Source organism: Alosa alosa, chromosome 19 (genome assembly GCF_017589495.1).
Source record: "Alosa alosa isolate M-15738 ecotype Scorff River chromosome 19, AALO_Geno_1.1, whole genome shotgun sequence".
Taxonomy (NCBI): Eukaryota; Metazoa; Chordata; class Actinopteri; order Clupeiformes; family Clupeidae; genus Alosa; species Alosa alosa.
The window spans coordinates 16,111,254-16,138,815 of record NC_063207.1 but is presented as its reverse complement, the minus strand read 5'-3'; the positions used below and the strand labels follow the sequence as shown (position 1 = coordinate 16,138,815).

The window sequence follows — 27,562 nt, the reverse complement described above, 5'->3', positions numbered from 1 at the left end:
AGGATGATGGAGAACTACACAGCCAAAGGCAGAAGGAATAACAGAAAGAATATGGAAGCTGGAGTGAGAAAACTGCTCACTGTGACACTTGTTAAAAAATTGGACAAGTACTGAAACAGACAGATATCAATAAATCAGTGCAGAGAGAGAGCGAGAGTAAGAGAGAGAGAGGAAGAAAGTGAGATAGAGAGAGATGGATAGATGATCTGACCATCTTGAGCAGATACTGCTCCAGGGACTCCACGGTGGCCAGTGGCTCCATTTTCAGCATGCGGCCGGTGCGGTCGATCAAGGCAGTCTCCCCTGGGGCCCGCTCCAGACGGAAACGCAGCCGCCGGGTCAAGATCTGACACACACAAAATTCATATTTAGTATAGATTTACACAAGACAACCTTTCTTCAAGTGCTTTACCCAGTAGGCCTGATAGATAGGCTGACTGGAGTAGAAGCTCACCTGTAAGTTATAGGTGGAGCCCGGCGTGTCATACAGGTGCAGAGGTAGCCGTTCTATGGACTCCAGAACTGCGATCAGCTTCCGGATTAAGGCAATTGCGGGTCGGCTGCTGAGGTAGAGACTGCATTTGAAGAACAGCGGTGCTAAAATCCGTTCATACCGAATGATGCTTTTATGGTTGGTCTCAACATTATCATCTCGAGTGACTGACCTTTCATGATCCTCATTTTCACTGAACGCAGTCTTAAATACATTTATCCTCTCCATCAATGGCTTACAATCATGCTTCATGTCAAGTTCCACATTCTGCAAAGAAAAATTGGGGAAGAAAAAAATATATAGCTTTCACCAATGGTCTCCCTATATTTTCATTCATGTCTTTACTAGGATTAGTTTGGTTCAATACTGTGGTGTTCAGTAACCATCATATCTCAGAACTACATAAAGGTCACAGCTTAGGTAAGGTCACAAATCACCATTATGACATGGACAATATTGGAGTCTATCAGTATGACACTGTAGCCTTATCAAACATGTATACATATCTTCACAAAGAGCACATACATCAGCATGCGTCAAGGGAAACTTCTGATTACTTATTAGCTCAGCGATAATCATGTAGGGGACTAATGATTACTTGTTCTACTCTACATCTATTATAGACAGCAAGGACAAATGACATAACATAAACACTGGCTTGTGACACACACACACACACACACACACACACACGAAACGTACATTATTAAGGACAGTAAGGAGGGCCTGCACAAGGCCGCTGCTGCACATCTCGTAGGGGGAGATGGTGTTCTCATCCTTCAGGACCACGATCAGGTTCTCGAGCGCCGTCTTCATCAGATCCCGCCACGTGTTCTCTCCCTCGATGCACTGCAGGCCGCAAGGGGTGGGCAGAGAGAAAAGAGCAAAAACATGAGCAGGCAGAAACTGCACTGAGTGCAATACTCCCCAAACTAATATAGATCCGACGTTTTAACTCAAGTGTGTGGGAGGCTCACAGGTGAAGAGACAACAAATGAGTCGCTCTGCAGTCTTTTTTTATGACTGTTCCTCACCGATCCATTTTTATGCTTATTCCTGACATCTCAGCGTCTTAGCTGTGGGTGTGTATATACTATTCACCAGTCTGTGTGTGTGTGCGCGCGTGTGCATATACTATTCACCAGTCTGTGTGTGTGTGCGTGTGTGTTCAACTTAAGCGTTTGTGGTCTGTATATCTATGTTCCACAATTATCTGTGTGCATGAGGACTTATGTGTATTCCTCACTCCTGTATTGCGTTAGTATGCGTGTTCCTTACCTGTCTGTGTGTGTGTAGCTCCCAGGCCGACTCCAGCTGGGTGGCGATGTTCCTCAGGGTGACCACTACCCCTCTGGGCATGCTCTCCACCGCCTTGAAGTGGTCGTCGTACAGGTCTCTGGCCATGGTCTTCACCTTCTGCTTGGTCTTCTCCAGCTTAGACTTCAACTTCCTGCCACGCTTCCCTGTCCAGCCAGTCACAAATTCAGAACCTGCAGATACCCCACCCACCCACACACACACACACCAGATTGGGAATGAGAAATCAAACCAACACTGTACTACTAGAGGGACATACAAGGACCAGAGCCAAATACTCTGTGTGTGTGTGTGTGTGTGTCTCAACATACTTGGCCAATAAAAGACAATTCTGATTAACACACACACTAACAAAGACATTGATGTACCTTCAGACTTACCCAAGGAGGTCTCTGCGGTGAAAGAGTGTTTGGTGCCGCGGTTGGACTCGAACACGAAGCCGGGCAGGTCCTCCTTGAGGATGGTGGCCTGCTGCCCATCAGAGTTGTGGATGGCGATCTCGCCCTCCTTCAGGCAGGTCAGTGACCAGTTGCCCACCGTGAGCTTGGTGGGGCCCACGGCCGAGAGAATGGGCTGGCTGGCCGTCACAGGCTTCACCTGGCTGCGGGCACGCTGGAGCTTCTCCAGGAACTCACTACGGCTCTCTGAGGGTCACAGCACAAACACCGAAAAGAGTTCAAACACCTCGTTACAGACACTGGACACTACCATCCTCAGCACATTCTAACCCACAGCAGAATTAACATCTACACAACACAGGAGATTTAGATAAAGAGGAAATCTTATAAGAAAGTTGTAAAAATGACACCACTAAACCTAAGTTATAACTGTTATGTTATAACTGTGCTTCTGAACAAGTGTCAGTGGATGGCGGTCTAGTCATTAATGATTCTTCTGTTCCAACCAGGGCCTAACTGGGGACAGTCATTTCTTGTGTCCATCACCAAGTGATACATGCGAGTTTCTGTGTGTATGCACGTGTCCATGTACATTTATGCATATCGCTGCTGTCGGGTAGAAACCTTGTAACTCCATATTTGTTGGTTTTTTTTTTTTGGCGACGCAATGTTGAAATATTTTCACAATGCACGTTTTCCTTTCAATTTCCTGAAAACTAGTGGATTTGGACATACAAGGTTTCCACCCGACAGCAGTGGTCTGTCTGTCTTGTCTGTCTACCTGAGCTGTCGGAACCCCCCTCGGGGCTGCCGCTGGAGTACATGGTGGCCAGCTTGCCGTCCAGGATGAAGCGGAACCAGCCGTTGCTGCCGTTGGAGAGCTCGAGCGCTGCGGCGTCGCTCCAGATGTACAGGCAGTCGCGGCCGCGGATGATGGACCAGTCGCGCCAGTGGTACGGCTTACCCTGCTGGATCTCTTTGGCATCTTCCTGTGGCTCATCCTCCTTGAGCAGAAAGGAGAGCGATGAGCACTTAGACACAAAGACAAAATTCATAGTTTTATGGAAACCTGATGCTACCGTCAGATATACAGTTGAGGTGAGTTAAACAGAGGGGTTTACTTTAAAGGGTAGCAAAATGATGACCCCATTGATGAGCCATCATCTAACCCAAACATGGCAGGCCTATCTGCCACAGGCCGTAATGGAATGTACAGCACACTGGAGGACTTGCCAATAGACCTCTGAAGTTCGCCTGCAAGGAGGACCCAAAGCTGCCATTTTTGCCTATATAAGGAGATCCGAATCACCTTGTCTTGGCAAAGATGGTACCCAGATCTGCTTATATGGGCAAAGGCAGCAGCTTTTGGGTCCTTTTTGTAGAACCTTCAGAGGTCTATGTGCTAGACAATATGCTTAATTAAGGAAGACCTTTTAAAAACTTATCTGAGGAGGGTGAAACAAAGGAAAACGATTGACACTTAAGGCAAGCCTCCCATATGCTCGGCTCTGTTGCCTCGCCTACCTTCTCAGGTTTGGACTCCTCCTCGTTCTCGTCATCAGAGGTAGGGCCGGCCAGAGTGGACACCTTGTTGATGACGCCCAGCCGCGCAAGCTGGTCAAGGAACACGTCCCCTCCTTTGTCGACGAGATCTCTGATGATCTGCAGCGCCAATAGGTGCCCATCATCGTCATCCTGTGTGGGTGTAAGGTGATGAGGGTGGAGGGAGGGAAGGAGAGGGTGAGAGAGACATACTTCAAAATCTGCTTGAATGAATGAATAAATAAATAAATAAATAAATAAATAAATAAATTAAAATAAAATAAAATAAAAAACAAAAACATAATTAAATGCAAAATAATGAAAGAACAAGGCCTGCATTAGGATCATCCACTCACTCACAGTTCAAAAAGAGAACTATATTTCACTATGCAGTAAATAAGTCGATGTTCCAAACGCAGGTCTGGACTTGATGCAGTAACAACCACATTGGATCTGTGTGGGAATCGGTGTCAGAGGTCAGAGTTTTCAAGGACAGGTCTAACTGATTACTGACCTCTTGATCCAAGACTGTGGCCGTGATCTCCACCAGCACAGTGGGCAAGTTGTGTCCGGCGTCCGAGTCACACACCTCCTTAAGCAGCGCTTCGGAGCTGTAGTGCACCATTTTTCTGATCAGGGCTAAGCTGGCTTTCCTGTGGGACAACGATGGCATACAATTATTCACAGTGGACGGACACACACACACACACACACACACAGCTGCTTGTGCAATGATACCTATCAACCACACTAACAAATGTCAACAGGTCTATTTTGAGCTATTCATGCTTCCTATGAAGCTGTATGTGTGGGTGTCTCGCTGAGCAATGGGTCAGAAAATAGAACTTTAACCAGAAAATAGTCGTTTTTTCCTGTGAAATGGAGTGGGCGTGTCACGTAACCGTTCAGAGGAGAAGGCTTATCAACTGTTGCCATGAGTAAACAAAACTAGTCAACTAACACTAGACTACAGACTAGCAACTGTTAACTAGCATTTTACACAGCTAATTTATTGCCATTTTTACGGGACAATAGTCATATCCATTCTCCTGTTCATGCATCTCATTAACTTTTGTTTTGCATGCAACACCCATTGTTGATGACGCACCCATGGTTCGGTTCAAAACTGGTGGAAATGCGGGCTAGTTCACTAGATAGCACCAAGGTTTAAAGAATTCTGACAGAATCGGTTCAAGAATAAGAACCACATCTTTACGCAATATCACAATTTCATTCAGTTTTGGAACATTGGGAAAGGTGAATTTGTGCAGAAACATGGATTTCTGAGAGAACAGCTACAATAGATCTACATTAGCTCAGTCTACCATCAAGACAGCTCAGACCAGTAAGAACATTAAGACTGTAAAAGTAGCCGTATGTCAGAGCTGTAATCCAGTTTCTACCTAATTGAAGGCAGCATGGTTTGCTGAAAGGTTTGTGCAAAAACAGGAAGCAGCCTCTTCAGGTAGATGGGGGCCATCTCAGGATCTCCTTTGGGTTCGCTGCCCTCCTCCTCCTCCTTGTTCACATCTTTCTTCTTCTTTTCGTCTCCTTTGTTTACAGGACACATCCAGTCCCCTGAAACGGAAACACAGGATTCCAGTTATGACTGCTTATGTTGGTACATAATATGATAGATCGCTAATCTCTTCACTTTTTTTTTTTTTTTTAGAAGGCAAAGGCAAACTGTGGTAGGGCGAACTCTGGGAGATGTGTGAGGTTGGTGGACTTTTACTAGCACAGACACCCATCTGTTAAATTAAGGTCATCAACTCTAACCTCAATCATTCCCAGGGAATGTTTATGAAGTCTGGAGGTGTTCGTGAGACAGGAGTGTGTAATGTTTTGATGCGAGAACAGGTGAGCTCACCTGGTGATTGGAGGATGGCTACGACCTCGCTGTGACCTCGCTCCCTGGCTTTGTCCAGAGGGGTCTTCCCATCCTCGTCCCTCAGGTCAGGATTCGCTCCGTGGCGTAATAAAGTCTACACAACAACCACAGACAGTTTTAACCAATGAAAATTACCCACACAAACAGGCTACAGATTAATTAAAGTAAGGTATCAGCTGAGGCATAGCCTAGAAATCTAGACGCACCCTAGCGGCAGCTAATTACATTTGCTTCCAGGGCTGGTCTAGCAACTCTCCGTTGGCTTGTGAGCTCGGGTTTAACATAATGATTGATGGCAGAGTTGCAAAGGTTTGGCTTGAATTCCCTGCTACTTGAAAAACAAAGATGATGGATGTTGCTGTTGGCCAACAGTGTGACACGAGTTAAGCTTGTTTTAAGATGGCAAAAGTTTAAACTAGCTAACTAGCTCCGCTGGTGGGAAAACGCATGGGACTCAACGCTGTCCTATTGCGTGCAGAGGGAATTTGAAAGACGACCGATTATCCCGCCCCTCGGACTGAGCACTGCGAACGGTGAGTGCCCAGACCCTACATTTTAATGTGGGTCTGGCTCGTCAGGCTAGTTTAGGGATTCTCCAGTGAAAGAAATAGCTGTTACCTTGGCTACTTGAGGCCGGCCGAAACAGGCAGCGTAGTGGAGGGAGGATGACCTCTGACCCCTGTTGACATCAGCACCTCTCTCACAGAGAAACTCCACCTACAGGACAGGGCACACACACACACACACAGCTCAGCCCGATTTCACAAAAATACACCTGACCTATCAGTCAAAGTAGGCCGACCTGCCAGACAAGCAGGTCAGCGGAACAGGTTGTGATCATGTGGCTCTGCCCTGTCTGAGTCATTTGTTGCCATGGCGACGCCAGCTGCACAACAAGACGCCACAGGTTTGCTCCCTCTGGATTATTTGCACACAATGGCAGGGACAGCGAGTGCTCCCTTCACTGCATAATAGGCCTTTGTATGTGGAGGAGAAGACCTACTGGCTGTGTGGCTACATCATGACCACAACAAATGAAGTCTCAGTACTATGAACAAGCAACAAAAAGGTATGACGAGCGAACAAATAAACAGATAAACATTAACACACTGAATAACAAATAGTGACTTATTACTGGAGACAAACTAAAGTTCTGGAACAGAGAGCTTACCATCTCCTGTGTACCGAATGCCGAGGCCCAGTTCAGGAGAGTCTGTCCCACGTCATCCATGAAATTCACTTCAAAAGCTGGGAAGAGAGAACATGTAGTACATCAGGACCAAAAACAGAAAGATCTCTTTGATTCTCTTTTCAAAAGGCACAGATAAACACAGACAGATACAGTACATACAGAGAGACAGACACTGACCAACACAGACATGGACACAGGGTCCTTGGCTTCCACCTACCTCCCGTGTCTATGGCGTCTATGAGTGCGTCCGTGTCTTTGCTGCGGATACAGTCGATGAGCTGTCGGTGCGAGCGCTCCCCGGAGCTGTCCAGACGCCGCAGGCCAGGGATGCGTCCGCTGGAGCCGGCCGTGGACTTAGGCAGCGCCTTGCGTCCCTCAAACAGCAGTACCAGCAGCAGGTCCACCAGCCGCATGGTGTCCAGCACACAGCGCTCATCCCCCTGCAGTGCACTCTCCATGGAGTCGGGCAGCTCAGAGCGCAGCAGGTCCTAGAGAGTGAGAGTGAGAGTGAGAGAAAGAAAGAAAGAAAATAGGAGAGAGACAGACAGAGAGAGATAAGCAGCAAGAAAAAACAGAAAGTGACACAGAAAGAGAAGAAACAGAAGAGGGAGATAAAGAGCTGATGAGGTTCCAAACTACTTCCTAAGGACAGTCTATGCAGAAGACCTGAAGCTCTTACAATATGATATGCAGTTTACTGCTGGGCAGTTTTTCTGAGCGAATCACTCCCATTTCTGATATTGGTCTGAATAAGGCAGGACAAATGTCACACAAGAGGTCTATAAAGAATCCGTTGTCTTAACAAAAACAATGACAAACTTTGTCTTAACAAGCTCACCAATAAAAAGTAATCGATGGCTAACTGATTAACTAACTCTGGACAGAAGTGACTTGGAGAAGAGTGACAGCAGAGGGTGTGTGTGTGCGCGTTTCCCTTACATGAGTGACGAGTGGGGACCCGCGACACAGCGTGGACAGCAGGCTGACGATGGTGGACACCTGGTTGCTGAGCTTGGAGTCGGCGACCGATGGGGTGGGCCCAGTGGAGGTGCGGCTGGGCTTGCAGGCGGACGACGGGCCGGACGCCACACCGCCCGCGGCCGCCATGCGCGACAGCAGCTCCTCGGTCAAACCGTGCGTGGCCAGCGGCGCCGGGTCCACACCACGACGTGTGAAGCGGTCCGCCAACGAAGCGAAGCAGCGCAGCGCTCCATCAGACACCTGAGAGAGGGTAGGGTGCAGCCACACACACACACACAGGATTAGTCTCGAACCTTTGAAGTCTTCAGGGCTATACTCTATGATGAGTAGAAGTTCAGTCAAGCGAGAAGAGGCTTTTCTTTTCTACCGCTATGCCAGGAGCAAGTTGGCATTCAAATGATTTAGGTCAAACAAATGTTTGGCAATAAAATTCTTATTTGGCAATTAATTCTTTTCATTCTGCAGCGTGTTTTCCTTCTATCTGCTAGCAAAGGGTAAAAACAACAGAAATCTACTGTTCCCCCAACAGTTAATTTGGGGGACCACAGGAAAAGCGAAATCTTTGTATTCACTCATACAAGGTTGTTTTGCTCGTTACAGCAGGCGTCAGTCAACCAACATAAAGGGGAAGCATATTTTTAGGCACACAGTCCTTCATTTGCACCTTCAGCACATTTGCAAGTTGATCTTGGGAGCATGGAGGTTTGTTTGGAAGTTTATCTTAGTTACACAAAAGATCTGTTGAGCAATGTGAGCTGACATGCATCGCTTTTAAATGTTACATCAAGTTTTTTGTATGAGCATGCACAGCCTTTCATGCCCATAATTATGGGTGCGTGTGTGTTATTTAAAAGACCCAGTTGAACATGTGTTGAGAATGTGTAGCAGTTAGAAATAATATCTTTGGGCACTCCACTTACAAAGGGGTTTTTTAAACATGCTTTGACCTAATTTACTTAATAGAACTAAGGTACTTTTTTTATTAAATAGAACTGAGGTATTTTACCAAAGGGCAAAACTGGAGCTGTGTAGAGTGAACAGTCTGATCACACATTAAAGTGCCTAGATGCACATACAGCTAAATGTTAGGCAAAAATCTCTTGTAGGGCAACAAAGTTTTTCACAATAGCAATATTTGCAAATCAAAACACTATCACAATTCCACTAGGTTCACCAAGTCAGAGGGTCTGTTTCATTTGCCACAGATGTGTGCGCGCGCGCGTGTGTGCGTGTGTTGTTCAGCAGGGCCAGGGTGACCCACCTGATGGTCTTCGTGCTTAAGCAGGCTGGACAGCGACTCCACGCAGGTCTCCAGGGAGGTGTCCTGGGGCTCCATCTTGCTGCAGAGGCGCGAAACCACAGCCATGGCCGAGTGCAGCGTGTCCTTGTGCACCAGGTGACCACTGTCCCGGATGAAGCTCAGCACACAGTTCAGGCCGCCCGCCTCAAACACTGCACCCGACTCCCGCGTGCAGATCAGCTCCAACACCTGAGAGAAGCGCACACACACACGGCAGGTCACACATACACCATGTGGAAAAACACTGAAATGTGTCTCTTTCTACACAGCTTTGGGCAAAACAAGACACCCAGTAAGTTTTGCATGGACTTGATCCTGCACCTTGACACACTGCTCTGCCAGGTCGCGGCTGGTGCGGTTGTTGAGCTCCACCACCACCAGCCGGTTGCACAGGGCCTTGATGGCTCCATCCACGCCCACAATCCGACGCGTGCACTCAGCCGAGACATCCAGGTAGTAGGTGATGGCTCGGGCCGTCACTTCCAGCACGTTGTCCGGTGCGCTCTCGTCTAGGAAGATCTTACACAGTGCCGGGAGGAACGTCCGTGGTGGACACCTGAAACAGAGAGCAATGACTAATGACTTCCCTGGGCATGGACAATGCATGAGGAAAAAACTTTAACAAACTCTAGCATCAGCTACACAAACATGATCCCATAGGTGTTTTGTACATATGGCTACATGCAGATAGCATGACTAAATTAACACACAAACCCATATCTATCACTGAATAGTAATCTGTTAGATTACAGTGAGATTAGCTTTTCATAATCTCAATACAATAGTGATCTCAAGGAGGATTGCTAAGCAAGAATAAGTCTAAAAATCACAATTTAAGGATACAATTATTTAGAAATGTTGATAAGATGCAACATCTATCTGCAAGGTAAGCAAAACCACCATGCAGCAACAGAGAGCTAAAAACAACATCTCTCATACCATAATCTTAATTAGAAATCTCACACCATGTCACTAGAGAACACAAGGCTTATGAAACTGTCTGCAGGCAGAAGAAAATAACAGCTGAATGAAAAGCAACCCTTCATCCTTGAGCTCTGAGGACACACGCCACCTTTCAATTCTATCCGGCAATGTTACTCACACAGGACTTCTTTGGCCTGAACATTCAGTGTCTCATCTGAACTTGTTTTTTAAGCAGCAGATCTGCCATGATCAGAACAAAACACTTCAGGCTTGCCCATTAGTGATGCAGACTCAAAACATGTTTTCAGGGAAGCCTACATTCAGTAAAGCTTCTTGTACTTGTGAAGCGTTGAGTAAGGTTCACAGAGTTAATGAACTCACAATTCACAGGGATCCATTTGAAATTCAACAGTGTAACATGTTAGTCCAACTATTAGTTTTCTAACATGATATTTATCAATGTTAATTTCCAGCACCCTTCATTACTATATAAATTACTACAGAATTACTTTGCCTTCTGGCTGGATGAAGAGCTAAAACTTGACACTCTTTAAAGACACAGTGAATGATGCAATTACACCACAGAAAACAACATTCAAGCACTTTCTTTGAATCTGGCTCAGGTTTTCTTACATTTTTTGCAGTATTTTGCAGTAAGGGCCCTAAATCAGATCGGCCAATAGCTCGATCCACAAATTACAAACTAAAAAGGGACCTTTACTCAACTTGTGCAACACATGACATTTTTAAAAATGCATGTTTTAACAAATCTTGTAATCGAAGCCACTGATTAATTTATGATTCCCATTTTCATGCAAGTTTCAGCAGTAGGAGGGGGGGGGGGGGGGGGGATCAGTGTTGGCTCACACAGCACTATCTAAGACAAGACGTTGCAAATTAGCTCCTGGCTTCCTGGAATACAGCTGATTCAGGTGGCCAAGGATTTGCCAGGTGACAAGCAGAAAAGGAAGTCAGCGGAGTCGAGCCAGCAGCTTAAGTGTGAAGATCACCAGTAATCTTACACTGCTCGGCACTTTCCTACACAAGGCACTCATCCATAATAATCAAAACATTTTGGGAAAAAATAAAATAATCAAAAAATGGGCAATAGGAGTTCATACAAGCACAATGTTATCTATTTGAATAAATACGCTATAGATAGAAAAGCAGAGAGTCCAAAAGATGGGGATAGGGAGAGAATCAGTCACAGTGGTAGAAGCAAAGAGGAAGAGGAAGAGGACACAGACACAAACTGGCTTAAAGTGGGTGCGCAACACACATAGACTAGACTAGAATAACAGTCTGAACAGAGCACCCTCTTCTTATCAGAGCACCAGCTGGTGAAAATGCCAGGTGTGAAGTTGCAGAGTGAAGCTGGAGCAGTGCAAAACTATAAGGACAGCATAGGCCTCCCAAGACTGAAAGGGTTTCCAGGGACAACAAATTAATTAGCTTTAGTAGTATTTTCAAGCACAACCAATAGGACAGTTAGTTCCATATTGCCTTTAGATGCCAGATATTCCACTATGGAGAACAATAGGGAATTGTTTTGTCAGAACTGTTCAAAGTAGAACATCAGTGTCCTTGGCAGAAAGTAGAGCCCCTGTCGTGCCATAGATGTATAGGGATAATTACACAAACGTTATGCCCAAATAAGTAAGAGTTAATACCGAGATTAAAGTTGTAAAGGAGTGGGTAATGCTTTTGTGCAAAGCCTCAAGGAGAGAAAATCCATCTCCCTTTCTCTCTCGGATATATAATCATTAGATTATCAATTTCCTCTGGCAACGTAAGCTGGTAAGTCGTGTATAAGTCTACATGGTTTGTGCTTTAAAAAAAAAAAAAAAAAAAGAAACTGTGACATGTAGGCCTAATGACCATCAGGCAATGCCAAACTATACAGCATCATTAACTACATGACTTGAGTGAGCTGCAGATATGATGCACCCCATCCCTTCCTTTGGTAATGAACAAATTATCTACAACTCTTGGCAAAAATGATCAAATCACCACTCGTGGAAGATGTTCATTCAGTTGTTCAGATGTGCCTCAAAAATATTTTTCTGTAACAGATGAACATTCTGGCTTTGTGAAAAATTTTTTTTAGTAATTTAAGGCAATTTATTTTTTAGATCATGTCAATCCTGAGGAAAAATAAGGGAATCACAAACCTAATAAGCACATTTTTTGCATCTTCTCTTTTTTTTGGCAGCTTGATTTCTCTGAGGCATAGACTTCATTAATGTAGATATTCTTGATCAATCAGATTCAAATTTTGACGAATGGCAGTTGAAAGATTAGCTTTGCAGGATGGAGTCTGGTCATGAATCATTTCCTTCAGTTTCCATCGTAAATTTTCCTTTACTTGACTTTCTGGTTTTCTTCAGGCAGTCATCTTGGTATTTTCCATTGGAACAAAAAAATAAAAGAAGTTCCATCATCATCTTGCCCTATGTCGATTTGCGAATTATCTCTGAATATCACACTCATCTAATTGCTTCCCTTTAGCCCACTGTAACTGAATGTAAATGAAAAATACAAAGATGACTGCCTGAAGAAAACAATAAAGTTTCCACAGTCACTGATGATATGGGGTTGCATGTCAGGAAAAGGACCAGGGGAGATGGCAGTCATACCTCTACAGTAAATGCACAAGTGTACATTCAAAACTCTTGTCATTCCATCAACTGAAAGGAATTTTGGTGATTTTCATTTAATTTTCCAGGGAGATAATGTACCATGCCATAGAGCAAAGAACGTTACAACTTTTCTTCAGGAAGACATCAAGTCAATGACATGGCCAGCAAACGATGTGGATCTCGATCCCACTGAAAATGTATGATGCAAACTGAAGAAAAGGCACCATCCTGTAAAGCTGAAGTTAAACCTGATTGATGAAGAATACTGTTCTACATAAGTGAAGTGTATGTCTCAGAACATTCAAGCAGCCATAAATGCCAGAAGAGGTGCAACAAAGTCCTAATTATGATGTTTTAGGTTTGTGATTGCATATAATTTCCTCCACATTATCTAAAAAATAAATTGCCTAAATTAATTACTACAATTTTTGTTGATTTGAGCCATGTTTCACACAGCCAGAATGTTCATCTGTTACAGAAATATATTTTTGAGGCACATCTGTGGTTTGTCTTTTTCTAAAAAATAAAACAGCTGAATGAACATCCTCCAAGAGTGGTGATTAGTTATTACAACCCCTGGCAAAAAATATGTAATCAGGCATTAACTGAAGTGTCCAACTTGGCAAATAAAATCTATCTGTCTGAGGAATGGTTCTACAAAAGTAGAGTGCATACACACATGACATGCATATTCGGACACGATGCAATAAGAGCTGCTTTGGTTATTTGTCTGACTTGCACACAACGAGTTATTCTCCAAATGTTAAAGACATTCATGATATTACATCAAACCTGCCTCGGGCAACACTGAAACAGTCTAGGAAAACTGAAAGTCCATTCTGACATGATCCTTGTATAAGCAATACCATTTAAACACAAACACACAATGAGCCAAATATTAACAGAGGCTGGCAGAAGTCAAACAAAGTAAAAACAATCTGCCTGAGTAATTTCACATGTCTACGCTATGCTGTCACTGCCAACTAGAGCCCCATGTTTTGGATGGATCCAGTCCATTATAAGGCAGCATGAAAATGCAGTAGACAGTTTTGAATCAGGCTGGAAACCCACCAGGAACACACCAAGCATTTCTCTAAAGCTCAACTTGTGAACACTTCCATGTCATTTATTTGTTGAATTCTTAAGAACTTTCCTGAAGGAGACATTGCACAAATCAGAGCAATCATGATTCAAATATAGTGCAAACACGACCTTCCATCAGTGTAAACACAGAATTTTCTTCTCCTGGTCCGTCAATCTAAAAAGAATGACCAAAACCCTAATGAAAAATGACCTCAGATGCATGAACTAAGCTAAAAACCCTGTCCCTTCCAATACAATCAACTTGAACGCACATATCCATGACATTTTCATTTTGCTTTCAAACACCCAGTCCAGGAAAGAAATGTTGCCTTTCTACCTGTCAATTTGGAATTCAAGCATTTCCTGGCTATACCCAAAATGTAAGTAACCCTTAACACAAAATCTGAGCCACACACACAGCTGCCCAAACTTACGTCTCGAAGCAGCGGTCCACATTGTCGGACATGAGCAGCAGCATGCAGAGCTGCTCGAGGGCGATGAGCTGCATGTCGCGCTCGTCGCCCTGTCCCATCTGCAGCCACTCCAGCAGCGTGTCCGGGTCCACGTCCGCCATGACGCCGTGCCTCTCCCCCGACTCGCCCGATCCGCCAAACACCTGCTGCTCAGATGCGCAGCCGCCAACTCATCCACCGCCGCGAGAAACACACTGAGGGAGGGTTACTTTCTTTCCCGCTGGATCATCAATGCTTCGCCTGAGGACAGAGACGCAGAAGAAAACAACAGCTAAAATTATCTTCTGAAGACACAGGCAAAGTACAAAGGGCAAATATCCAAACAGAAAAACGCAATTTTTCACACACAAAGAGCTTGACTAATTTAGCATGGGCCTTGTACTAACAAGTTTAGATTTACTTATAGGCCACTAAATAATGTAATATAGCAGTGTGTGGAAAAATAATTTTGTAATCAAAACTATATTTGTTAAGTTTTATTCCAGTCTACAATTTATGATAACTAGGTCTGCTTTGAATTGTGCCAACAACTCCTACAGAAGTTATACATTTTCCATATAGGCCTATTATCTCTTGTAGTAGGGCTTGAATACAATTTGGTGGCCAAACTCATAACCAGCAGTATATGGAACAAAATTATATGCTACATAGAACTCCACAAGATGGACCGAGGGTGCACAGTAGAGCATAATTACACAGAGAAGACAATTGCCCATACTAGCTTTCCATATCATATCAGGGCATTCAATAAACTAACAAGTTCAAGTAGTCAAGTCAAGTAAAAGTAGACAAGCCCCCTAAAAGTGATCACCATTTCCTGGTTTAGAAGGAAAGAATACAAATGCATTCCTAAATCAGTATTTCGAGTACACTTTTGCCATAGCATGCTTCTTCAGGCTCAGTTACTTTTCTGCTAAAAATAAAAAATAAACTAATTAAACCCTTACACATTTCAGCATAAAATTCTGCATAAATATTCACCATACATGAATGCTTAGTATACTGTAGAACCAACTTTCTACAATAACAGCCCTAAAGCTTTTGAAGTGAGACAGAGCCAGCTTCACACATTATTCTGCATTGTTTCCCCCCCATTCTTCATCATACAATTTTAGATTTAGGTGGACTGTAGCACCATAAATCCTAAGGGATTATGATCAGGGGTTCGACTGAGGAATTTTATAATATGTACAGACTGTTTGAGTCAATCCAGCATTGCTTTGGCCTTGTGCATCGAGTGATCATCCAACTGGTAGGGTATTGCTCGCTCAAGCCTTAATTTCACATCAGACTGCAAGAATTAATTTTTTAATAATATTGTGTAGAATTAATTTCCAATCATTCTCCCTTCAATGAGATGCCCAGTTCCTGTAGACAAGAAATACTCTCAGGTTACCACTCTCCTCTCACAACTTGAGAGATCAATTCTTGTGGCATTGGCATTGGTAAATTTACATTGCATGCAGCACTTTCCGCGTAGGTCAAAATAATACTTTTGTCTCATATGACCAAATGTTATGACCCTACATCCTGGGCAACCTCCACAAATGCTTTCTTCCACTCTCCAACAGACTGTGGACTCCCGACACCAACATCTTCACCCCCTCGTCAATGAACTTTGAAGGAACTTTAAAGTTTGGGGACAGCCCCTTAACTTAAACATTTGAATCATCTTATCTGTTTAGTCTTAATCTTGTCATTTCACAACTTAGCTGATAAACATTAAGACCGTGATTTACTTATCGAGAGAGAGACATCTACTTTAATCACTCACAGGTAAAACCTACTAATGATCAGTCTTGGTTAAATAAGTGGCACTTGGTATCATTTGTGATAAATGTCTAATCTTCTTTAACGTGCTACTCTAAAGCATATGGGGGCTGAATACTTGCAAGTAGTACATTTAAGTTTTTAATTAATTGAACTTAAACAATGTTAGCAGCCAGTATACCAGAGCGTAAATACTCACTTTAACAAAACAGGGTGGGAAAACACATGCAAATATATTTTGTGTTGTGAAAATGCTGATTTTCAGAACACCTTCTCTTTTGCATGTAACAGTGCAATAACACACACTTGGTTTACATACCCCTTGAACAGAGTGACACCCTATAGGCTAGGCTGATGTTATCTGTTTAACTATTTTCTCTCACCAGCACCAAGTAAAAAACAAAAAAACAGTCTACCAATTTCTCAGAAGTAGAAACTGTAATGCCTGAAAACGTTGACGCACTATTAAAGCAACACCAAAGAACTTTCCCTCTGTCGCACGCACACTATTTGTTTATCCAGCACCGGCTTTACAAATAACAATGTCCACAGACAAGGTAGAATATGTTGCATGATTTATGAAAGTACGATGTATTGCGACATCAAACGCAAGTCAAATTTGTAGTTTCTTATGTCTCATTCCATCGAACTACAGATCCGCTACCCAATCTGGCAAACTTACATAGTGCGGTTATAGCCGATAGAGGGCTCTTGGTTTAATGCAGAAGTGCCGTTCACCCTGTTACAAGTTGATGAACCACTGAAACGATTTTGGAAACATTATTTTAAAGGTACAAAAAAAACTCTTTGGTGTTGCTTTAATACTTGCAGCTATTCATTCCCCTTTCTATAAAAATCAGTCTAAAATGCTGTACATTCTTTCGATGAGACAGAAAATTTCAGACTACGGTGATGTGTTTTTGAGGTAAAAATCTGAAATAAAGAATAGGCTAATTTGATATTCTGCCTTGAGTTTTATTTAACAGGCTGTCGTCCATGACACACACTTAGTATACAGTATAGCGTTCGGTATTCTCACGTTTTACCCTTTTCAGTCTTTATATCAGACATCATGATTCTTCTCAATAACTCACAGTACTCCTGAAAAGTAGTACAGGATAACTGAGCTTATTAAGCTTGCTGGACAGTCCCCTTTGTCTTTTTTCCTGAGGTGGCTGTAAACAGGCTTGTAGTAGATCCACTATCCTCTTATTGCCAAGAGGCAGCCACAACTGTTGACTCAATAAACTCGGCGAGTTGATGAACTCATTTCCAGTTATTTCAATTCACTCTGTGTGTTGATATTTTCTCACCATGGGATCCTTTTAACCAAGCACAGGTGTAAAGTTTTAATATGATGTCGTGCCCAATATTCTGAACAGATTGTGAACAGGTGCAAAAGTTACCTGTATGCCATCTGCAGCAGAGTTCAGTCTTTAAAACCTACACCTGAAGTAGGCCTAATCAAAATAGAGCTGTATGCCATGGTGGTGAGACATCACAACTACCACCTCGCTGGTTGGTGTGTCATATAGTGCACTCTTTGTCTACATGAAGGGCACAGACATCATGTAAAGGATACATGAGATCACATGACTAATTTGTTAACTCAACAGCTGCCACCATAAGTGACAGAAACATCTGGACACTTGTGAAATGCCATCTAATCTACATCATACAGCTCAAGTCATTCCAGTTATCCTCCACACAAACATCACAAGTCGTCTCAAGGACAACATAAAGTTGTAATGCTCCAATATCCTAATTTCTGATGTGAATAGTCATCGAATATGATCACCAACAACAACATAACTACATTTCAATGAGATATTTCGTTTCAAAAGGCATCATTCTTTACGACATTGGAATATCATGATTTAGATTCTGACTAGGCCTAAGAATACCCCATGTCAAAAATGTGTGCTAGCGTTAATCTAACCGTTTCAAAATCCACGTTGGCAAAGAAGCACAACATTGTAACTTTGACATACTTCATACCAAACTCAGTTGGTATTTACGAGATGTCATCACCTCCAACCTAGCTGGCAAATGAGTACCGAGCCATGACACAAAACAACAAGCTAGCCATCTGGCAAGGAAAACACAGTAAGATAAAGGCTAACAGTTAGACAAAGCAGAGTGTGGAAAGTTAACATAAGTGGGGTAACTGATGTTCACACGAAGTAAAAAGGAATATTTATTAACTCATTTAAAACATAACCAACTACCTTATTGGACCAACAAAAATGGTCAAACCACAAACTGATAATGCATTAGCCAACATTAGCCAGCAATAACGTTAACGTCATTATTGACGATACCACTCGTTATGTTTTTTATTTTTGTTTTATTTGCCTTAGCTGACACACAAGCTATCGATGTTTCTCCGTGACTTACATCGAAACGACTAAGTTAATCCTGACATTGGGATCTGTAGGAGCTTATTTCGCAAGTTAACATAGCAGGCCAGGGGTGGGTGAAATGTAAACCAAAAGCTAGCTAACTTCGCTAGCCAAGCAACGAGGCAAGGTAATGTTAACTCGTCGAAGTTAGCTTTGGGATATCTAGAAGCTATCTACTTTGCCTTAGCTAAGTAAACCAAGGCCCTCGCTCTTGCTACAACCTACAGAAACACACAGTTTGACGTTAACGTTACTAAAATGAAAACAAATTTGGTTCGCAAGCTTCACAAGCCACCTACCAAAAATAGTCACCCAACGTTAGCTGTACTGGGTGTCCTAGCTGGCTATCTCGCTAAAGTAACGTTAAATGAGCTAACCTAACCCCAGTTGAGGTAATTTTTAGTCGTTAACCACATAATCCATATAACACAACACGTAAGAAATAACGTTACAACAGTGGACACCTGGTACACATACACAACCACAACACTCATCTGTCAAAGTTGACATTACCATATAACATAAAACAAAGAGTTTTCTACACCAGTTAAAGTTGTCCTGAATTACGACAAATCCAGCTAGTGCTATCAATGTTGGTTTGCAAATTCCTATGTCACGAGCTCTACTGCTAGCGTTTATGGTCATCCATGCTAGTTAGCTCGTGAGGATAGTACTGGGATTGAATTTTCTGGTGTTTTGCTAGCATAGGCACGGAATGTAGTAACATATATTTTTAACTGTATACATCTCCGTTTGAATCCAAGCAACAAGGTATGAATACCTCAATGCTGAGAAACTCGTCAAAATCTACATTGATAGTGTTAACGACAGTATTTTGAGATAGGATGTAACAAACACGGCCTCTCTACTGCGACGGTAGCCGGGAGTCTAGAGTTCCAAGTGAACCCAAGGCCTCGGCTCTAGTGTCAGCAACTCCAAGCAGGAAACCTGGGCTGCTCAGCTTTCAAACCCGAACATAGCCCCAAAACACTTACCGTCTCACAGCAAATGACGAGAAGAAAAAATACAACGAATGAAATTAAATTGTGGCTAACATTGAAGGCCAACATAAAGTGTCTAAAACTTCATTCCGCTTCCCTTTTATCTAAACCTAAAGGTCAAAGTGAACGGCAAAGCTATGGATAAATCAAGCCGAAATGGAGAGCCGTCGAGGGAACGAGTTGGCTCCCCCGTCGTTTGCATCACAAGGCTACGCAGCGTACTTGTATTCACTATTCAGGAGCAGACAGCATTGCGGTTATATGCCAGGGGGCGCTAAGATATGTCATGTCACAACTCCTCATTTCATCAGAAACCCACTGATCCACTCTTGAAAGGATGAATTAGTTCATTCGTGATGAATTAGTTTGTAAAATGCCAAACCCACTCAGTCAACACCCTGTTAATAAAACGTGGTGGATCGAACAATAGGCGTAGACCCTAATATATAAGTTAAATAGTTAGAGTGCTTGTTTAGAAGTAGGGTCATTTTGTTTAATGAAAGAGTTTCTCCAGTGTAAAGGAAGCCCAGGAAACATTAGTGGTTAAAATAAATAATTCTTTAAGATCACAGGGTGTGGTAAATAATTTGTGCTGCTGATCCAGCAATTCCTTCAGCTAATCTGTGTGCCTTTCCTAGGTGCCAAGTGTGACTTTATCCTATCTGTCACTTCAATTTCTATTGTATTGCGACAAATTAAACAGTACCATTTGGTTCTACACTCAACACAACGTTTTTGGTATTTCTTTTTTAATCTGTACAATTTACAGTGTACAAAATATATGGTGAAATACATTACAAATACTGCATCATTCATCATTTTCACAGGAAAAGTGCTCAGTACCAACACAGCTGGAGACAGAAGCTGTCAAGAGTGCCTCTGTTGCCAGACTGCCTATTGCAGGAAGGTATCCTGCCTCGAGTCTGTTGTACAGTCCATTTCCCGATACATTACCCCCTGCTAAACAACATGTAGATCATTGTTGTGTAAACATTCCTAAATAATCTCTTTTCATGTTAAAATCAGTACCAGTCATCTTAATTCATTAATCATTTCCCTTTTTGGAAGCAATGAGAATTTCTTCAAAAAGATCTCCTATAATGTGTCCAGCAATAAGGTCAGCCCAAGTTATGACCAGTTATGAAAAAAGCAGTACTTAAGTGAATGACACAGTAATCAATGCATCAATGATTCTCCAACACAGAGCTCAAATACACGTATGTGATATTGTATAGGACAGGGCTGCAACCTCTAAAAATCCACAGACCATTACAGAGACTCATCAGTCCTGGGGACATCGGCACATTTGACTATCTTAAAGCATCATTCCAATTGATGTACTGTATCACTATGATCACTGTTCTCTGTCCACACACACACACACACACACACACACACACCAGATGTATTTGGTGACCACATCTGACACAGACTCATGCTCCTGTTCCAAGCAATAATACTGCAATAGTATAGTGCACACTTAATTTCTTGCATGATTGAAATTACTTTTTTGCATGAAACAAATGAAGCGACTTGCGAGTGTAATTATAAACACTGCAATAAACAATCACTTTGTGATTGCGGAGATAATTGTGGAGGAGAAGGCGGCATGTGTGTTTGGAGTGCAGGGCGGAGGAGCTATCTGCGCCTAGGAAGCATTGGAGCTCTGTTTAGTGTTGCTGATGGCTTCAGGGGGCAGATGAAAACATTACATAACCCACTTCAATACACTCTGTCACAACGTAACAGACAAAGCCCATAAAAGCATCTCGCACTTACACACAAACACACATACATACATACATGGGACCTTTCCACTTGTGAAGGCAACTTTGCAGACAATAATAAAACTAACAAAAAAGTCCTCTAAAAATAGTGTATATCTTTTTGCCGTATATATTTTTTGCTCAGAAGCAAATGTACTCCCTTATCTATCCTATTGCGTGTACTAGTGTTTAAAATACTACAGCTGTAGTGGGTGAGTGTACAAGTACATATTTGGATTATAGTCCTCATAGAGGTTAACACACTGCCATAAAAATGAACTACATTTTTTTAAAAGACAAACTCACAACCTTAAAAATGATTCAGCACAGGGAAGTGCGTGCCCTTTTTAGAGTTACAACAGTATTATTGTCTCCTACAGTTTGAGTGATCTGATGTGCAGCATGTCGGCGAGTTTGCCCTCCCCCTTCTCTCTTATTTTTGCAGCGGTTTTCAAAAAAATGCAGATATCACAGGAAGTTGGTCTTGAGTTGGATGCTGGGCGAGCTCTTGCTAGGCGGCTGCGGCGTGCTCTTGGTGCTTGAGCGCTCCTGGTTGCCCTTAATGGCCGCCTCGAGGCGGGCTTTCATGGCGGGCACCGCGGCCATGAGGTCACGCAGGACGGAGGGTTGCTGGGGCCCCAGCCGCATGAGCTCCTGCAGGGCCCAGGCGTGCAGCGAGCGTGAGGGCCCGGCGGCCGACGCCAGCGCGTTCTCGTCCAGCAGGAAGGAGATGAGGACAGGCAGCAGCACGGATACCAGCTGGGGGCCTGAAACAAATCCACCATCACAGCATGAGCTCAATCAGCCATGAGGGTAATCATCAATCATTTCCACATGACTAGTAACCACTAATCACTCAGCTACTCCCCACACCCTGCCTATCTAATCACATTCATGACACCACTTCATCACTAAGTGCACACCCTCTTCTTTCATCACACAAGTATGTAGCAGCATGGAGTGCCTTGTTTCGTTGTAGCAGTTTCTAAAATCTAGTGGCTGTGAGTGACATATCCTCTGTAAGATGTATTGTCTTATAGTGTGCCTTGTGTTTATGGACCAGTTCCCTATACATGAATTAAGCCTAATCCTGGACTGAAAGAGAATTTAAATGGAGATTTCCATTGAAAAAAAGCTTCTAGTCTAGGACTAGGCTTTATACATCCAAACTCACGGTGCGTCTCCTCTGCTGCCTGCACTAACGCCTCCAGCGCTTTGGCCCCCTCCTGCACAGCCTGGAGCTCCTCCTGCGTCTGGGGCCTCCGGTTCTCCACCTCGCGCAGGTAGCCCACCACCGCCGCCCCCAGGGCCTGCATGAAGGACCCTGATGCCCCAGCTGGGCTCTGGAACACAGAGGTCAGCAACTGGAAGCTTCGCCTTTGGACCTAAGCAGGGTAAAAAATCAGAGCAGTCAAAGACAGTCGCATACCAGGAGAGGTATCAAAAACGAAATCAGAAGAAAAAAAAAAAAAAAAAACAAAAAAACAATTCAAACTACATTCCCGTAGCGCAATTTCAGGTATAACTTCAGTGGTTTGGCCTCTAAATTTGACGAGAGAACTATATCCACAGTGCTTTAGGCAGTGAAAAATCACCGTGCCTGAAGCGATCAGATATTTTTTATGTGGTTACATAGAACTATCTATTTTCAATTCCTAAAACAGTGTTTCCCATACATTGACTTATTTGTGGCGGCCCACCACAATATCAACATTGACCACCACACAATGATTTTCCAGGTTGTACTAAATTGTGCTTAAATCTGGTTAGCATCATAGCACGCTGCGCTAATTTGTTAAAAACTGTTGCATTCAAGTTAATTCTGTTAACCTGCCACCACAAATATAATTCAATTTTGTGGGAAACACTGTAAAAGGTCCTGGAACTTTAAAGGAACGCGCTGACTATTTGAGTATTTAGCTTATTAACCATATTCCCCAGAGTTAGCTAAATCAATACATACCCTTCTCATCTCTGTACGTGTAGTTACTCGGTCTGACGCACCCTACCTCGAAGTAGCCGGTTCCTGCGTCAGACCGAGTAACTACACGCATGGAGATGAGAAGGGTATGTAGACTTAGCTAACTCTGAGGAATACGGTTAATAAGCTAAAGTCCCCAAAAGTCAGCGTGTTCCTTTAAGCCCTGTATCCATTCACCACAGTAAGCGCTAAAAATCAATACATCTGAAGGCAGAATGGAAATGAAATGAACAGTTAAGATGTTGGTGGACTGAGTGGTGGACTCTGACCATGGGGTCTTTGGCCTGGAGGTTGGTCTTGAAGCGCTGAATGAGGCGCGTCTGCAGCGGCTCGGCTGACGTGACCTCTGGACTCGCCCACAGCAGGAAGATAGTGAGGCCTGTCAGCAGGGTCACCTCATCAGCCAACGCCTCCTTACCTGCAGAAAGAGAACGCACGTAAACACAATAATAAGTACAGAACGTATGTGTGCACAATGGGAATTTGGAACAAACAAAAGCAGGTGACCATTGTGCAGTGCACAGCAAAGAGATGCCTCAGTAAAATGTACAGCAGTGCTGAATACTGCAAATCAAATGTGTGCATGAGGGTGTGTCTGTGAACTCAGCTTCCCACTCCCAGCTCTGAGTAAATGCATTGCATACGCAGATCATACACTACTCTACAGTGTATGATCAGCGTGTGCAATGCATTACCCATGTCTCAGTAGGCTGGAAGAGTAGAACAGAGAACATCACGATGCATGGGAGCAGCGTGTGTGTGTGTGTGTGTGTTGCATGCATGTGTATATTTTTTATAGGTGTCGGTACAGAGGGCAGTTCATATACAATGTATTATGTACCTGTGTCTCCACAGTCCAGTAGTGTCTGCAGAGCACAGCGCAGCAGGTGGCTCCAGGCTTCTCTGCTCTTCTCGCCACGGCTCAGCGGTGTGGACAGGACGCTGCGGAGGGCCTGGAGGGCCCCTGAGACCAGCGGGCCCCCGGCCGGCACTCCGACTCCTCGCACCAGCTCACACAGCACCCCAACCAGCAGGTACAGCACCGTGGGCAGAACACATACACTGCCTACAAAACACACACGTACACACTTTCTTCAGTGATTTTGAACTACTTAAACCAAAACAGAAATGCTAACAAATAACCGACAACCTATATAATCACATCACATACACAAACACACACACACACACACACACACACACAGATTCATATACTGAATATATATACAGCACATAACATACATACATGCACACACAGAATCTGGCACAAAATTACAGTGCACACATCTGCTCTCAAATACACACACTCATACATCCAGACAGATAAAACACACTATCTTACCCTCTGGGGAGCAGATGGAGGGTAGGTCTGACAAGATGGCCAAGGCTGCTGCCACCAGCCTGCAGTCGCTGGCATCGAGCGGAGTGCTGAGACCCGCATGCACCCCCTGTTGCCCCTGTCCCGAGGTGGGGCTCCCTCCGGCCAATCGGGGGCTGAGCTGCGGCAGCTTCCTGAGCAGCACGCACAGACACAGCTCCAGGGCCCCGAAGACCAGAGAGTGGCCCGGCACCAGGCCACCCGTGTCTCGACCCTCCCCGAACTCAGGCAGGGTCTCCTTCTCCGCTGCCCCGTCATCCACTGCAGGCCGAGAGCAAAAGGGATTTCAGCAATGTTGCGGCGTTACTACTCACGGTCAGTCATGTGAGCTGATTCATTCAACACCCTCACTTATAAATGGGAAACACAGATGGGGCAAGGGAGACAGTGAGCCAGATAGCAAGCCAAGAGACAGAAAAAGGAAAGACTGACCAAGAAAGATCTGGGAGAGGAGGAGGCATGAATACGCAAAGAAAGGGAGATGGGAGAGAGTTGGTAAGACTGACTGACCCTCTGCGCTGTGGCGTTTCTCTCGGACGTGCTCCTGGGCAGCACACACCACCTGCCTGACCAGCTGCAGCACAGCCAGCTGCACCTCCACAGACTCCCGCGTCACCATCAGCCTGTGCAGCACCGTCAACAGCTCCACACTCAGGGCCTGGGGAAGGATACACAGCAGGACACACACACACACACACCCACACAGATTTATTAATTTAGCAGACACACACACACACTTAAATTTGATTGGATTGATAAATGCTGATTAAAATATCTAAGTATTCAGCCAGATAGGAGCCTATTATGCACCACAAGTCACAATGTACTACAAAAGAGCAATAACCAAAAGCAAGACCTAGTGAGCTGTTTTTCAGTCCGGCACTAAAATCTTGAAAACAAGTGAACATGAGGAATGCTCACATGAAACCACTGAAATTCAACAACAAGAATGGCTGGCAGTCTCAGCAGCAGCAGCAGCGCCACACAGATCCACCTCAGGACAAATACCACACATTCCTCTCAGAGCAAAGGCAGCACAGGGACCATAGCAAGACACGTCGCCGCATTCACACACAGGCACCTCTGCTATGTGCTGTCACAGAGTGTCGCATTGTATTGTACAAGACACTGTGACCAGCCGGCATCTGCAAACAACCGTTAAAAAGTGCACAGTCTGTTCTGTTAGTTCGGGATCATTTAACAAAAAGGACATACACAAGAACAATAGCTCTACATAGAACCTCTTTAGAGGGAGATATATCAGACACTAAAGGTGCTAGGTGACTAAAATATAGGGACACCTAAATGTTCTAACTAAGTAACTAATGCAGTCAATAAAACAGTCATCTGTACCTACATTTCACTATAATTATCGCTCATTTGACCATAAAACGCAATTGCAAACTTCTAACGCATGTAAAGAATTTGACCTAATTCCAAAGTGTGCCACAGACAGCCTAGTGGTCAAGCCTCTGGACCCCTCTGACCATCATTACATTTGCTTTACTGTATGCCTACTGGAACAGCCCTCTGTTCCACCACAATCTCCCATCAACTTTTACCTAAAGGTCTCTGTACTGAAACTGAAGTGTTGTTCCTGACTTGTAAGTCACTTTGGATAAAGCCATCAGCCAAATGAATAAATGTAATGCAATGCAACACATTATTGATTATAAAACAGAGAAGTGGAGAGTTTAAGAGGTCTATTCATTTTAGTGTTGTCACGATACCAAAATTATGACTTCGATACAATACCTGCCATAAATATCACGATGCTCGATACTGAAACGATACTACGGCGAAATCCAAAATATCTGAAAAAGAAAGGAGTCATACCTCCTCCAAGTGTATTGAGTCATTTGTGTTGAATTCGGTGCACTTTTGTAGTGTGCAGGTCAATTCTGGGTTCTAAACTTCTTACATAATTATTATTTTTTTATAGTCAGTAAAATAGTAGGCCTACTTTGTGTGAGTAAGTCCTTTATTGATCGTTATAGTTCATTTACATTGTGTTGTTTTGGCAATAAAGTAGCTTTAAATAGCCAAACTAGGCTAAATCAATTTACTGCATGCAAATCACTGAATGTTATGCAGAGGGGCCTAATCTTTAGGCCATCTGAGGTACAGTATAGGCTACCCTAGGCCTTCCCGTGTTCATGGGATTTCTTTGACAGTTGCAAAGGGTCAAAAAAATGTGAGGATAGTCTTCTTTGCGCCCAGTGTACAAGTATGACGTTTCAACCACTCAGGTCTTCGTCAGATAGGCCTACACCATTACCTGTTGCAATATATCTGTGCTCATTCCTACATTACGTCTATTTCTTTGATAACATGATTTGCTACCACGTAACAATACGCCGCTATTATTATTAGGACTCACGCTTTGGTGGTATTATATGCTGTGGGCTTTAATTAGCCCATTTCGGGTAGCCTATCCTACATCTGGGCAATAATTATTGAACAAATTGCAGTCTACATGCCATGACAAATATTACCAGTAGTACTGACCGAACATGAAATAGATAGTTTACAAGTTATGCTAATGTTATTCTGGCATGAACATTGCGCTTTCATCACGTTAGCACCCTATGATTACAGCTCGTTATGTCTCGTCAAAAAAATCATTGATGAAGGAAGGTTCGCTTTATTCCAGAGAACCTCGTTTCACTTAGGCTAGACTAAAACAGAAGAGAAGAACTTGGCACTAACCATGTAGGCTAGTGGTGTTTTCTATAGCATATTCGTTAACCTGTCGTTCTTTGAACTCTTTAAAAATGTCGGGATATGTCTGTGAGGTGTTTAGCCAAGTTCCATGCGTAGCCTAGCGTGCTTTTAAATGACTTTGAAACATATTTTACAAACGGGCCTCTGTGTACGTGATGGCTTGCCTTCAATATTCGCGATGTATTTGAAATAGTTCCAGATTTCACCTTTTGTTTTATCCACAAGGCCGAGGACTGTTAACCTGACTCTCGCCAGATGAATTTCGGAAAGTCAGGTTAGAGGACTGTCGGCAAAGAAATATGTTGAC

General features: G+C 43.6%; 2 protein-coding genes across 5 annotated transcripts in view; both read right to left on the bottom strand.

Moving 5' to 3' along the window:
• hectd1 (HECT domain containing 1) overlaps positions 1-19,635 on the bottom strand; it is a 36,924-nt gene extending 17,289 nt beyond the window's left edge. Inside the window, 19 exon segments of the mRNA XM_048228127.1 lie at positions 212-346; positions 455-560; positions 666-760; positions 1,196-1,342; positions 1,772-1,983; positions 2,191-2,454; positions 2,990-3,212; positions 3,733-3,903; positions 4,265-4,403; positions 5,154-5,328; positions 5,621-5,735; positions 6,260-6,358; positions 6,813-6,889; positions 7,051-7,321; positions 7,773-8,054; positions 9,076-9,303; positions 9,436-9,670; positions 14,195-14,473; positions 19,401-19,635. Of these exon segments, the coding sequence (XP_048084084.1) occupies positions 212-346; positions 455-560; positions 666-760; positions 1,196-1,342; positions 1,772-1,983; positions 2,191-2,454; positions 2,990-3,212; positions 3,733-3,903; positions 4,265-4,403; positions 5,154-5,328; positions 5,621-5,735; positions 6,260-6,358; positions 6,813-6,889; positions 7,051-7,321; positions 7,773-8,054; positions 9,076-9,303; positions 9,436-9,670; positions 14,195-14,334 (3,114 nt within the window). The 5' untranslated portion in view covers positions 14,335-14,473; positions 19,401-19,635.
• A 503-nt stretch (positions 19,636-20,138) lies between these two features.
• heatr5a (HEAT repeat containing 5a) overlaps positions 20,139-27,562 on the bottom strand; it is a 29,301-nt gene continuing 21,877 nt past the window's right edge. For all 4 annotated transcript variants that reach the window (XM_048228093.1, XM_048228096.1, XM_048228095.1 and 1 more), the window contains 6 exons: positions 25,042-25,189; positions 24,496-24,792; positions 23,995-24,219; positions 23,423-23,571; positions 22,347-22,557; positions 20,139-21,939 (listed from right to left, as the gene is read on the bottom strand). In XM_048228093.1, the coding sequence (XP_048084050.1) occupies positions 21,641-21,939; positions 22,347-22,557; positions 23,423-23,571; positions 23,995-24,219; positions 24,496-24,792; positions 25,042-25,189 (1,329 nt within the window). In that variant the 3' untranslated portion in view covers positions 20,139-21,640. The remainder of the gene's footprint in view (positions 21,940-22,346; positions 22,558-23,422; positions 23,572-23,994; positions 24,220-24,495; positions 24,793-25,041; positions 25,190-27,562) is intronic.